We start from the raw sequence: 11,527 nt of genomic DNA on the forward strand, positions 1-11,527 counted from the left end.
AGAGATACTACCTCGACACTATCTTTTCCGTTTCTACCATGAGGGTGATGTAACTCGTATTCTTAACCAAGGACCTTGGACGTTCGAGCAATGTCTACTGAATATGAAGCGTGTACTGCCAGGGGAGGACCCTGAAACAATCCCCCTTACACATGCTGACTTGTGGGTACAAATCCATGCTCTTCCAGTTGGGTTTCGATCTGAGGCCATTGTCACTGCCACTGGATCTTTCTTGGGTACGTTAGTTCAGACTGATGAACGTAATTTTGATGGAGGGATGAGGTCCTTTTACTGGGTACGGGTACTGATAAATGCTGCCAAACCTCCTTTTACTGGGTACGGGTACTGATAGATGTTGCCAAACCTCTGAAGAAGCAGATGAAGCTTAAAAAGTAGAACGGCAGTTGGGCTTTTATTAACTTCAAGTACAAAAGACTCCCTACTTTCTGCTTTTTGTGTAGGTGATTGGCCATGGTGACAAGTATTGCCATAAAGCCTTGCATGGTTTGGATCCTAAAGCTGAAAAACCGTATGGTGCATGGTTGAGAGCTTGGTCGAGGAGGGGAACCCCGTCTAACGGGCAGCGCTGGATACCACTTGAAACTACAGCTCAGCGAAAGACTTGGACTTCCCCAGTCATGGACTCTGCTGCGGACGCTAATTCCAGTCGAGGGGAGGCTGAGGGGGCTGGTTCGGAACCGCATGTGGATAATGAACATGCTCCAAATCTAGTTATAGCTGAGCAGAAACGAGGGAGGGTGGATGATGCTTCTGTCATTCTCCTGGGCCAGTCTTCGGAGATGGACTATGAATCATCTGTGCCAAAAAACGGGGTGGAGGCGGGTCTTGCAGGGCAAGCCCGCGTAGAATTATAAGTCTCTTAAGCTGGAATTTTCGAGGGCTTGGCAACCCAACGGCAATTCGTGTCTTAGCGGATATTATCTGCACGAAGAGGCCAAAAGTGGTTTTTTTTTATTGAAACGTTCTTGGATAGTTAGCGGATGGAACCAATATGTGTACAGTTGGGTTTCCATAACATGTTTGTAGTGGATGCACATGGTCATAGTGGTGGTCTTGTTCTTCTGTGGCACGAGGCAGTTGAGGTTGAGGTTACGGGGTATTCATCCAACCACATTGATACAACTGTAATGCTAGACACGGGTAGCCCCAAGTGGAGGTTTACGGGTTTCTATGGGTACCCGAAACGAACGCGAAGAAGGGAATCATGGTAGTTTTTAAAAACACTCTCCAGTCTAAGTACTTTGCCGTGGGTTTGTATGGGGGATTATAATGACATTCTCCATCAGTCAGAGAAGATGAGGCGGAATCTACACCCGAATTGGTTAATAGCTGGGTTCAATGATGCAGTAGCAGATAGTGGCCTTATGGATTTTCCGTTTCAGGGCAATCAATATACCTGGGTGCGGTCTCGAGGGACCCCGGCCATGATCGAGGAAAAGCTGGATAGGGTGTTGACAACGGACTCATTGGTGGATCTTTTCAATGGTGCAACAACGTGTTCTTTAACCTGTCCTTACAGTGATCATTCACCATTGCTGCTTACGCCAGTGAGGGTTCCGAATGGGGTAAGGCGGCGCCACTTCTGTTTTGATAACCTATGGCTAAGAGAAGACCGGTGCAGGGAGATTATTGATAACAGCTGGGGCCGTACCATGGGCTTGGATGTTCTGGATCGTATAGCTATTTGTGGTCAGGATATTTGGAGATGGGGGGAACTTATAATAAAGAGTTCCATCTTAGTATCGAGGTCGGTAAGAAGCGCCTTGAGAGGCTCAGATTACGCCAGGATGACCTGGCTTTATGGAGTATAATCGGACTGAGAAGGAGTTGTTAACATTGTTAGAACAACAACACGTATACTGGAAGCAACATGCAAAGGAGCATTGGTATCGTGGCGGCGACTTGAATACAAAGTTTTTTCATAATTCTGTGAATACTAGGAAGCGCCGGAACCGAATTAAGCTCTTGCGGAAGGACAATGGGGCTGCTGTGGATACTGGGAATGGTATGCGGGGGAGGTGATGGTCGACTATTATACAGATTTGTTTACCTCCTCGTCTGGTGATATGGAAGAGGTATTAGAATGCATTACTTCACGTCTGGGCCAAGGGTCGAATGCTAAGCTGCTGAGAATGGTTAGTGCGGAGGAGGTGCGACGTGCCGTGTTTCAGATGCACCCCGATAAGTCCCCGAGACCGGATGGTCTTGGGCCTGGGTTTTTTCAACATTATTGGGATATTGTTAGCAGTGATGAATCATAGTTTTGTAGAAACTTCATCCAAACGGCCAAGTTGCCTGCAAAGGCTGATGACACTTATATCGTTTTGATCCCAAAGAAAGCTAGGCCGGATTACATGAAGGATTTGAGACCTATTGCGTTGTGTAACGTTCTATACAAAATTGCAGCAAAAAGTATGTGCGAATCGGTTGAAACTAGTGTTGGATGGGCTGATAAATGGGGCTCAAAGTGCCTTTATACCGAGGCGACTAATAACCGACAATATTATGGTGGCTTATGAAGCTCATCACTTTTTGAAACGGAAGTCCCAATGGAAAGAGGGTGTAGCGGCCCTAAAGATAGATATGAGTAAGGCTTATGACCGTGTCGAGTGGAAGTTCCTTCAAGGGGTGATGCTGAGAATGGGGTTTGATCAGAAGTGGGTTGACATTATGACTAAAACGGTGTGTTCGGTGAAATACCATGTCCTGCACGAACAATGTCACTTTGGGCCGATCATCCCAGGTCGCGGCCTAAGACAAGGTGACTCGTTATCTCCTTACATTTTCCTTTTTATTGCGGAAGGATTAAGTGCTTTCATTGAAAGGCATATTGATAGGAAAACATTGCATGGAGTGTATGTCGCGCGTGGGGCACCACCTCTGTCACATCTGATGTTTGCGGATGATTGTTTTTTGTTTTTTTGTGCTAACTCTGCAGAGAGTGCCACGATGAAGCGAGTTTTGGATGTCTATGCTACTGCTTCAGGTCAGCTAATAAACTACAAAAAATCTATGATTTGTTTTAGTACAAATACTCAGCACTGTGTCCGTGGTGAAGTGGCTACCCTGTTGGGGGTGAGGGAAGGGGATACTTCTGGGAAATACTTGGGACTCCCATCTCTAGTAGGGAGAAAGAAAACTAAAATACTTAGGCTTCTTGAAGGGTACGGTGTTGAATAAGATAAGAAGTTTGAAGACCAGGTTTCTGTCTAGAGCGGGGAGAGAGGTTCTTTTAAAAAACGTTATTCAAGCTATGCCCTCTTATGCTATGATGGTGTTCTTGCTACCTTTAGGTCTGTGCAAAGAGATAGAAACTCTGATGAATGAGTATTGGTGGACTGGAAGTATCGGTAATGGCAAGGGGATCCGGTGGAGAAGCTGGGAGGGTATTTGTATCCCTAAAACGCGTGGTGGCATGGGTTTTCGTTGGATCCATGAGATGAACTTGGCCCTACTTGGGAAGCAAGCTTTGGAGAATTCTGACCAAGCCAAATTCTATGATGAGCAGGATATATAAGGCTCGTTACTTCCCTACAAGCTCGTTCTTTGATGCAAAGCTGGGGGAAATCCATCATTTGTTTGGAGGGGGATGATAGCGGTCTAAAATATTCTGCGTGAGGGGTGTTGAAGATATATTGGGGATGGCAGAACGACCGCAATCATAAGAGACCCCTGGTTGCCAGACGGGTTAAACCCTTTCGTAACCACATCGTTGCATGAATCGATAGCCACTGCCCCGGTTTCCTCTTTATTCAGTGCCAACGGAGCTAGTTGGGATCTTGAGTATGTGCAGGACGTTTTTGAGCACCGGGATGCTGCCTTAATCATGAACCTCCCACTGAGTAGCAGGCTCCCACCTGACTCGTGGTACTGGACAGATGATCAAAAGGGGAATTACACTGTTCGCTCTTGTTACCGATGGAAAAGGGACTGATGGAAAATGGACCGATGGAAAATGGGAGAAGCATATGATATACGTCCATGGGCGAGGATTTCGGGTCTGCAGGTTCCCCCTAAGGTGAGAAGTTTTTGTTGGTAAGCATGTACATTGTTTGTTGATGTGTCACCTTTGCCGGCATCATGAAGAATCCGCAGTACATTTGTTTGCAACCTGCAGCGAAGTGAAGAAGATCTGGAGTGTGCTGAATTGAACCTCTCGATCACATCCATTAATACTTGTAATGTTTCCACCTGGTTTTTGAGAACCTAGTTTCGTTGAATGTAGATTGTGTGAGTAAGTTTGCAATGGCATGTTGGGGTATCTGGTGTAGCAGGAATGATTATGTGTGGAGGAATGCGGTTTATTCAATGGATTCAATGCTACGTTCCGCTATGTCACTTTTGAGTAGCTGGAAGGACGTAAATGAGCCGGAGGCACCGGTTAGTACCCATACTGCCGAGGAGCTGTGGTGTCCACCTTCACATGGCTGTCTCAAATTAAATACGGATGTTGCCATGGAGTCTAATAGTGGTATAATGGGTATGGGTTGGATTATAAGGGATGAGATGGGTGTTCTTGTGGCTGCCAAAGCAATGAGCATTCATGAGGCTCTGAGCTTGGTAAAGTCTTTGGGCTATGGCGACATCGATGTGGAAACTGATTCCCAGATTGTTTTTTATGCTTTGTCTACAATTTCTTATAACTCTCCTTTTAGTTTTAGTTTATTAATTGATGATGTAAAAGAGGCTGCATCGCAGATACATGTGGATGTGCACATCCATTCTACCAGCCATTAGAACTCAGAAGTTCAAGGTCAAATCTAATGGCTATGAACGACACCTGCAAGAAGGATGTATGATGAAAATACGCAAATACCCAGCCATTAGAACTCAGAAGTTCAAGGTCCAATTTAATGGCTATGAACAACACCTGCAAGAAGGATGTATGATGAAAAGACGCAAATACCCCCTCTCAAATGGGATATCTAACGGGAAGAATGACGGAGGACCAAAATTGTCCTCGTCACAATAAGAGTGTCTACAAATTGTCTGATTTTTTTATAAAGGACTAAAATTGTACTAAAGATTAGTTAGTAGCTTTTTGACAGGATAATGGTGCTGGCACCCGACCCGGATCATAAGCAGCACCTGACCCGACACCAAATTTAACCCGACATCGTGTGGAATTCCAACAGGCAGAACTCCAACGGGCAGAACACCAACGGGTGGAAACATTATGGCCATTCATTGCATTGAAGGGAGAGAATTAAAGCTGAGGGACTCATTCATGATTCTTCATGCTATTGCCATTAGCCTCAGCTCCCCAATTATGACTCTTCATGTTGTTACCGTTAGGACTTAGCATAAATAGAACTCCCCTCAGCTAGCAATGGGGGAGGACATACTGTACTTTCTATACTGAAACTAAGGCGATTTAACTATTGTCACTTTCTTATTCGTTACTTTATATTATATTTCCGGTAACATATTTACCGTCATTGGTGCTTTCATTGAGAACCTGAGTCCAATACTCAAGCAGGCTACGACACACACAACTCATTCCTCTTTCAACAGCAAGCTTGAAAGAATGGTGTCCTGCAGCTCCCACGGTTCCCGCAACGTGAACAATGACAATGCCTCAGGTGACCTCCGGGACCAACTCACCAACAATCACGGAGGGGACCTCCGAGAACAGCTCAACAACGGGAGGCCCGGGGACCTTCGAGACCAACTCAACAATGGAGAAAACCTTCGAGACCAACTCAACAATGGAGGGGACCTCCGAGACCAGCTCCACAATGGAGGGGCGAACCAAGTCGTGAACCTCCAGGCGACCATCCAGCAAGTGGTGGCGGCGGCACTAAACCAAGTGGTGGTGGGACTACAAGGCCAAGTGCCCCCGCCGCGGCCCCAAGAAATAAGGGTGGAGACCCAAAGAAGTGGACCGGCCAAACGACAACTAAGCCCTTCCCAATCTGCACCAGAACGATTGGGACAAAGGGCGCCCGTGCGGCAAAGATTAGGATCACGGGCCGTGGGATCCTCTACCAGAGGTCCTCGCCAACACGAAAACAGAGAAGCCGAGAGATCACCCACAGAGGAGGTGGGCGAGTCTCGGGAGCCGACCCCACGCCAACACGTTGATGAGTCGGCCTTACGTCGACACTTGGAGGAGCGACGCGTCGAAGAGCTGTCTCCGTGATGGCACTCGGCGGGGAAGCGACGCGTTGATGAGCGGGTTCCACACCGACACTTGGAGGAGCGGCAGCCGGCCCCGCGCCGGCACCCTGATGAGTCAGCCCTGGTCGAGAGGCTGGAAAGAAGAATCGAGGAATTAGCAAGAAGGGTGGAGGCACGGGAGCAGTCGCCGGAACCCGAGGTACGGATGGCAGCACCATTCTCCCCAAGCATCATGGACATACCTTTGCCGAGGGACTTTAGGTTGCCTGCCATCAAGGAGTACACGGGGGTCACTGACCCACGCGTCCACATGACGAGGTACAAGGCTGCTATGGTAATGATCGGGGCAGGGGACGCCATCATGTGCCGAGCGTTCTTGTCCATCCTGGATGGAGCGGCCCAAGACTGGTTCAGCACCATCCCTGATGGGTCGATCCAAAACTTTAGGGAGTTGTCCAAGAGCTTCCTGACATACTTCTCCTATAGCATACAGCGTAAGAAACCCTTCTCTCACCTCTGTGTAGTGAAGCAAGATAGAGGCGAGAGCCTCAAAGACTTCCTGATAAAATGGAAAAAGGAAGTCAATAATGTCTACGACTTTGACTCCAAGGCGGCGATCCCGATATTTATCCATGCCTTAAGATCAGGGTATTTCCACAAGCAGTTGAACGCCCACCACCCCCGCTCTTACGAAGATCTGATAAGGACGGCTAGCCGCTATGCCGAAGCAGAGGACGTCGACAGGAAGAAGAAGGACGAAGATGATGGAAGGAAAGGTGGGAAGCCAGGGAAAGCGGGTCCGCCCAGCCAGGCACCACTCTCGAACCACCCGACCGCAGGGAAAGGCCGAGACCACGAACGACCTCGCCTGGTTCCCTTGTGTAACCTAACTCCTCTTACCCATCCCATCAGTGTCATTCTAAAGCAAACTGAGGAGATGGGAATGGTAGAATTCCCCGAGGAGTGCATGAAGGTCTCCCCGAAGGCGGACCAAACAAAGTACTGCAGGTTTCATAGGCAAACCGGCCACGATACGGATGAGTGTCACGTTTTGAAGAGACAAATATAAGAACTCATCCAGCAGGGCTACTTCCGACATTTCGTCAAGCGATCCAAGCAGCAGCAACAGCCGCAACACAATCCACCAAAAAATGTCTGGAGGAATGAGGATGGCACAGAACCATCCACCTCGAACGCCAAAAAAAGAGAACATGACCAAATATCTTAGCAGAATGATAGTGAGAAAGAAACCGTGGTGGCGCCCAGACGACAAAAGAAGTACACCATACACTTTATCTATGGTGGACCCGCAGGGGGCGACACGCCCGCGGAAAGAAAGAAGTGGAGCCGGAAGCTATACGTGGGAGAAGTGGTGAGTCTTCCTAGAGAAAAGAAACAGAGACAGGAGGCCATCACCTTCTCTGATGATGACCTCCCAGAGGGCCCGTTACCCCATCGTGACGCCCTGGTGATTAAGATGGACGTCAACGATGTCATGGTCCACCGCATCTTAATCGACACAGGAAGCTCAGTCAACGTGATGTATTACGATGCCTTCACCAAGTTAGGGATACCTAGGAACCAGCTCAAAGAAGTACGTACCCTACTCTCTGGATTTACGGGTGATTCAGTGGAGACAGAGGGGTCAGTGGTCTTACCAGTGGAGATAGGCACGACCCCTAACATTCGCAAACTTGACGTAGAATTCATCGTGGTAAGACTCGCTTGTGCGCACACCACATCATATTGGGGAGGCCGGCACTGGAGGACCTCAAGGCCATAGTGTCGGTGGAACACTTGTGTATGAAGTTCCATACTCCGAATGGGATAGGAGTCGTCAAAGGAGACCAGCGAGCAGCCCGCAGTTGTTACGTAAAAGAATGCAAAAAGATTGGCAAAAAGGATCTACAAGTCCACACCATCTGCGAGGATGATCGATCGGGTATGGAGCTCAGAACATTTAGCTAGATATTATTAGTAATACTTTGTAGTCGTGTTCCACCCAGACCTGTAAACAATATTTTGTAATCATGGTCTGCCCAGGTTACTTTGCTCAAATAAAAGGTTCTCAACACCACCTTCGATCAACCAAAAGCCGGCCGACGCCGCATTGTACAAAAAAAAATAAAATAAGATAAAAAAAATAAAAAATAGAGAACAGAGTCCTCGGCTACGGGTTGGCCGAAACAAAACTCGGGTGGTCGAAAGAGTTATAAATAAGTTTGTGATCTTCGCACGGTTAGCAATGCCAATTTTTTGTTTTTATGATAGAAAGAGTTATAAATTTAATTATTTTGTATTAATTCTTGGGCTCAAATATCAGTCGAGAATTGTTTTCTTTTTAATGTTTTCCTTTGTATCTATGCAGAATTGTTGAATTTTATGTTTTCCTTTGTATCTATGCAGAATTGTTGACAGCTTAAACATTTATTTCTGATTTTTGTTTTAGCTTTAGTAATGCTGACCCGTAGTTCTGAATTCTCACCCGTGTTCATGTTCTTGCTTAAACTTTTGTGGTATAGGAAGTGTTGAATGCCGGTGATTTTATGAGTAGATTACCAGATGAAATTTTTATTTCTGTACTGTCTCGCCTGCCGTTGAAGGAGGCTACTGCCACTGCCATCTTATCAAGGCGGTGGAGGAACCTGTGGAAGTCCATTGCTGGGTTAGACTTTAACGGCGAAACCACATTGGGTGGAAGAGCGATATATCCAAGATCCCTGAACACAGAAAGAAACAAGTACATTAATTGGGTGAATCGAGTTATTAGGCAGCATAATGGCCCTGCCATCATTGCATTCAAGATTAGCTTCGATCTGGGCAAGGGTTCGAAATCTGCCACTGATAACTGGATAAAAGTTGCGCTTTCGAAGAAGGTAAAGAGGCTCGAGCTGGATTTGTTGGGATATGATGCCAGTATTCGTGAAGCCATGTGTAACTATACATTCCCGTCTAAGCTTTTCACTAGTAGACAGTCCAATACCGGCTTGAGGTTTCTAACAGTCCTTTCTTTGAGATGCGTTAACGTGAGTGAACAAGTGCTGGAGTCTTTCCTTCTACACTGTCCGCTTCTCGAGTTTTTGTCATTGCAGTGCTCGAGGTGCTTGGTAAATGTGAAGGTCGTTGGTCCGGCTCTCAAGCTGAACTCCTTGGAGATTCTCTTCTGCTTGGGCTTAAAAACTATAGAGCTCCAAGACACAACTCTTTCTTCGTTCTGTTATTTGGGTCCTGCGGTTACTTTTATCTTCAAAAATGTTCCAAAACTTGAAGAGGTCTCGGTGGGTATGGGCCGTTCTGGAATCGAGAACAATGTCTTTGGACAGCTTGACTGCTGCTTTAATCAGCTGGAGCTTCTAACTTTAGTTATCTATCGTCCACAGGCTAGTAGGCAATTTTTCTTTGTTGAGACCATTTTCTTTTCCGGTGTTTTGTTAACTCGTCTTCTTTGTTTTGTTTTTGTATTTTTTCCATGCAGGCAAACGTTAATTTCTCAAATATTCCCGAACTGCCCAGACTCAAGGAGTTAGTGCTGAAAATTGGAGCATTTAGTGATCAATCTCTTTTTCAGTTCACATCATTGCTGCAACACTCTCCTCGTTTGGAAAGATTTGTGCTCCAGGTGCGTGTTTCAACTACATATATAACAAGTTATAATAGCGTATCTAATCCTTCGGTTTAAAGTTAATGTGAAAGAAAAAATTTTCTTGTCACATTATTGGTTGTTTCCAAGTATAGCCTACTCATCTTTGGATTTGCAAATTTAACATCTGGAATAAGTTGAATTTTCCTTGTTAAGAACTCAGTCTTTTTGCTTATTCCATAGCGCCCGTGAGAATAAGAAGCATTTGCACAGGGTAACTAACTGTAGTTACTTCTTAGGGAAGAACATACATTATAATTTTCGAATCATTGTATTCATTAAATTGACATTTATTAACATCTTTGTGGAATGGATTCATTTAAGTACTATGTTTATGTCCTGGTCTTTTACAGCGTGTTTATTATCCTGGTCTTTTATGTATGTAGTCTGAGCTCGCCTTTTCTGCTATCCATTACATAAATTGATTGGTTTTCCTTACTCGGATGCTGCTGTGCAGTTGATATGGCGATATCCATTGATGACCAGGAGAAGGATGCTCAAGGGCGAGGCGTTTCTTCTCAATTCGCTCAAGGTTGTGGAGATTCGCGGGTATTTTGGGCGCCCTAGCGACGCTTAAATCGCGATGCGCTTCATCGAGAACGCTCCTGCTCTCCAGAAATTGGTGATTGATCCCCGCAACCAGATCCTGAAGCACTCTTCTCGGCCAGTGCAGGCTGAGGAATCTGCTAGAAGATATGCCCACCAGCAGCTGATGTTAAGGGTTCCACAAGGTGTGGAATTAGTAATTTATTGACCAAATTTGTGTGTTTTTTTGTAGCTTTGTTTGTTGGTGTTAGTCTACAGACAGGTGGTGTTGTTAATTGGTATAGGTTGTTTGTTTAAGGTCTGGTGTACCTTGTACAGAGGCACATAAAGACAGACAGACATAGATACATTAAACCTCCAATGACATTATTTGTAACATTATTTACATTGCAGGCGGATAGACAGACATTAGATTCTAAAGCTGTTTAATAAAAACAATAGGGAATAAGTGTCAAATAGGCCACTAAACTGCACACAATAATGCAATTAGGCCACTGAACCTAAAAAAAACAACAATTAAAGTACATATAGGTATTCGTGTTTCTTAGGCCACTCAACCGCAATAACTTCCAAAAGGTATGGTTTATCTTGATAGTTAAAGTACATATAGGTATTCATGTTTCTTAGTTTTATGTTAGGGTTTGGGTTGTATGTATTCTGGGGATTGGGTTTATGTAAGGGTTTTGTGTAATTTATGAGTTGTATTCCTGGAATATGTATAAAATAATGCTGATAAGTTCTTTTTTTTTACTGAAAAAAGTGGTCCTTCTTTGTTGTTTTGATGTTGGAATTTTTTGAAATTTAGCCTTCAAATGGGGTCCATGCTGAAACTTTGATGGGTATGCATTATACTAAAGTTTATTGAATTGTTTAGAGTATTTAGTTAAATGAATGCTAGGTGTCATGTTTCTATTTGTTAAATGGTACTTAGTTTGCTTTATTGTTTGGTAATACAATGTAACAGTGTTGTTAAATGGTATCAGTGTGTTTGGTTGTTTGGTGGTTTAAAGAGGTGTTTTTTTTTTTTTGTTTTTTTTTTTTTTTTACAGTTCTAACTTCTTTACTGCACTGTTAAATAGTTTTTAATATTACCATAGTTATTGCAGACATGTGTGCAAGTGTTGAGTTAGTAGTCCATCATGGTGGAAATTTTGTAAGAAGTCCTGAGTTCAAGTATATCAATGGTGAGGTTAATAGGAT

At 44.9% G+C, this 11,527-nt stretch overlaps 3 protein-coding genes across 3 annotated transcripts; all 3 read left to right on the forward strand.

The window, feature by feature from the left end:
• Window positions 1-1,277: 1,277 nt before the first annotated feature.
• LOC109154879 lies at window positions 1,278-2,043 on the forward strand. Its single transcript, XM_019302617.1, has 2 exons — window positions 1,278-1,768; window positions 1,962-2,043. Exons 1-2 carry the CDS (start codon window positions 1,278-1,280, stop codon window positions 2,041-2,043), a joined length of 573 nt encoding a protein of 190 aa, XP_019158162.1.
• Window positions 2,044-3,961: 1,918 nt separating this feature from the next.
• Window positions 3,962-4,758, forward strand: LOC109154880. The gene is made up of 3 exons (XM_019302618.1): window positions 3,962-4,039; window positions 4,139-4,199; window positions 4,247-4,758. The coding sequence occupies exons 1-3, from the start codon at window positions 3,962-3,964 to the stop codon at window positions 4,756-4,758; spliced, it is 651 nt and encodes a 216-aa protein (XP_019158163.1).
• Window positions 4,759-8,687: 3,929 nt separating this feature from the next.
• LOC109154881 (putative FBD-associated F-box protein At1g61330) lies at window positions 8,688-10,358 on the forward strand. Its single transcript, XM_019302619.1, has 3 exons — window positions 8,688-9,521; window positions 9,617-9,760; window positions 10,239-10,358. The coding sequence occupies exons 1-3, from the start codon at window positions 8,688-8,690 to the stop codon at window positions 10,356-10,358; spliced, it is 1,098 nt and encodes a 365-aa protein (XP_019158164.1).
• Window positions 10,359-11,527: the final 1,169 nt, after the last annotated feature.

This window comes from Ipomoea nil, unplaced genomic scaffold (assembly GCF_001879475.1).
Source record: "Ipomoea nil cultivar Tokyo-kokei standard unplaced genomic scaffold, Asagao_1.1 scaffold2662, whole genome shotgun sequence".
In the NCBI taxonomy this organism is placed as follows: domain Eukaryota; kingdom Viridiplantae; phylum Streptophyta; class Magnoliopsida; order Solanales; family Convolvulaceae; genus Ipomoea; species Ipomoea nil.

Coding starts and splice junctions, on each gene's coding strand:
- LOC109154880 (XM_019302618.1), top strand. CDS start 3,962: ATGGACCGATGGAAAATGGGAGAAGCATATGATATACGTCCATGGGCG. Junction 4,040..4,138: donor GTCTGCAGGTTCCCCCTAAG/GTGAGAAGTTTT, acceptor TGCAACCTGCAG/CGAAGTGAAGAAGATCTGGA. Junction 4,200..4,246: donor GATCACATCCATTAATACTT/GTAATGTTTCCA, acceptor CGTTGAATGTAG/ATTGTGTGAGTAAGTTTGCA.
- LOC109154881 (XM_019302619.1), top strand. CDS start 8,688: ATGAGTAGATTACCAGATGAAATTTTTATTTCTGTACTGTCTCGCCTG. Junction 9,522..9,616: donor TAGTTATCTATCGTCCACAG/GCTAGTAGGCAA, acceptor TTTTCCATGCAG/GCAAACGTTAATTTCTCAAA. Junction 9,761..10,238: donor TGGAAAGATTTGTGCTCCAG/GTGCGTGTTTCA, acceptor GCTGCTGTGCAG/TTGATATGGCGATATCCATT.
- LOC109154879 (XM_019302617.1), top strand. CDS start 1,278: ATGGGGGATTATAATGACATTCTCCATCAGTCAGAGAAGATGAGGCGG. Junction 1,769..1,961: donor AGTTCCATCTTAGTATCGAG/GTCGGTAAGAAG, acceptor TGTGAATACTAG/GAAGCGCCGGAACCGAATTA.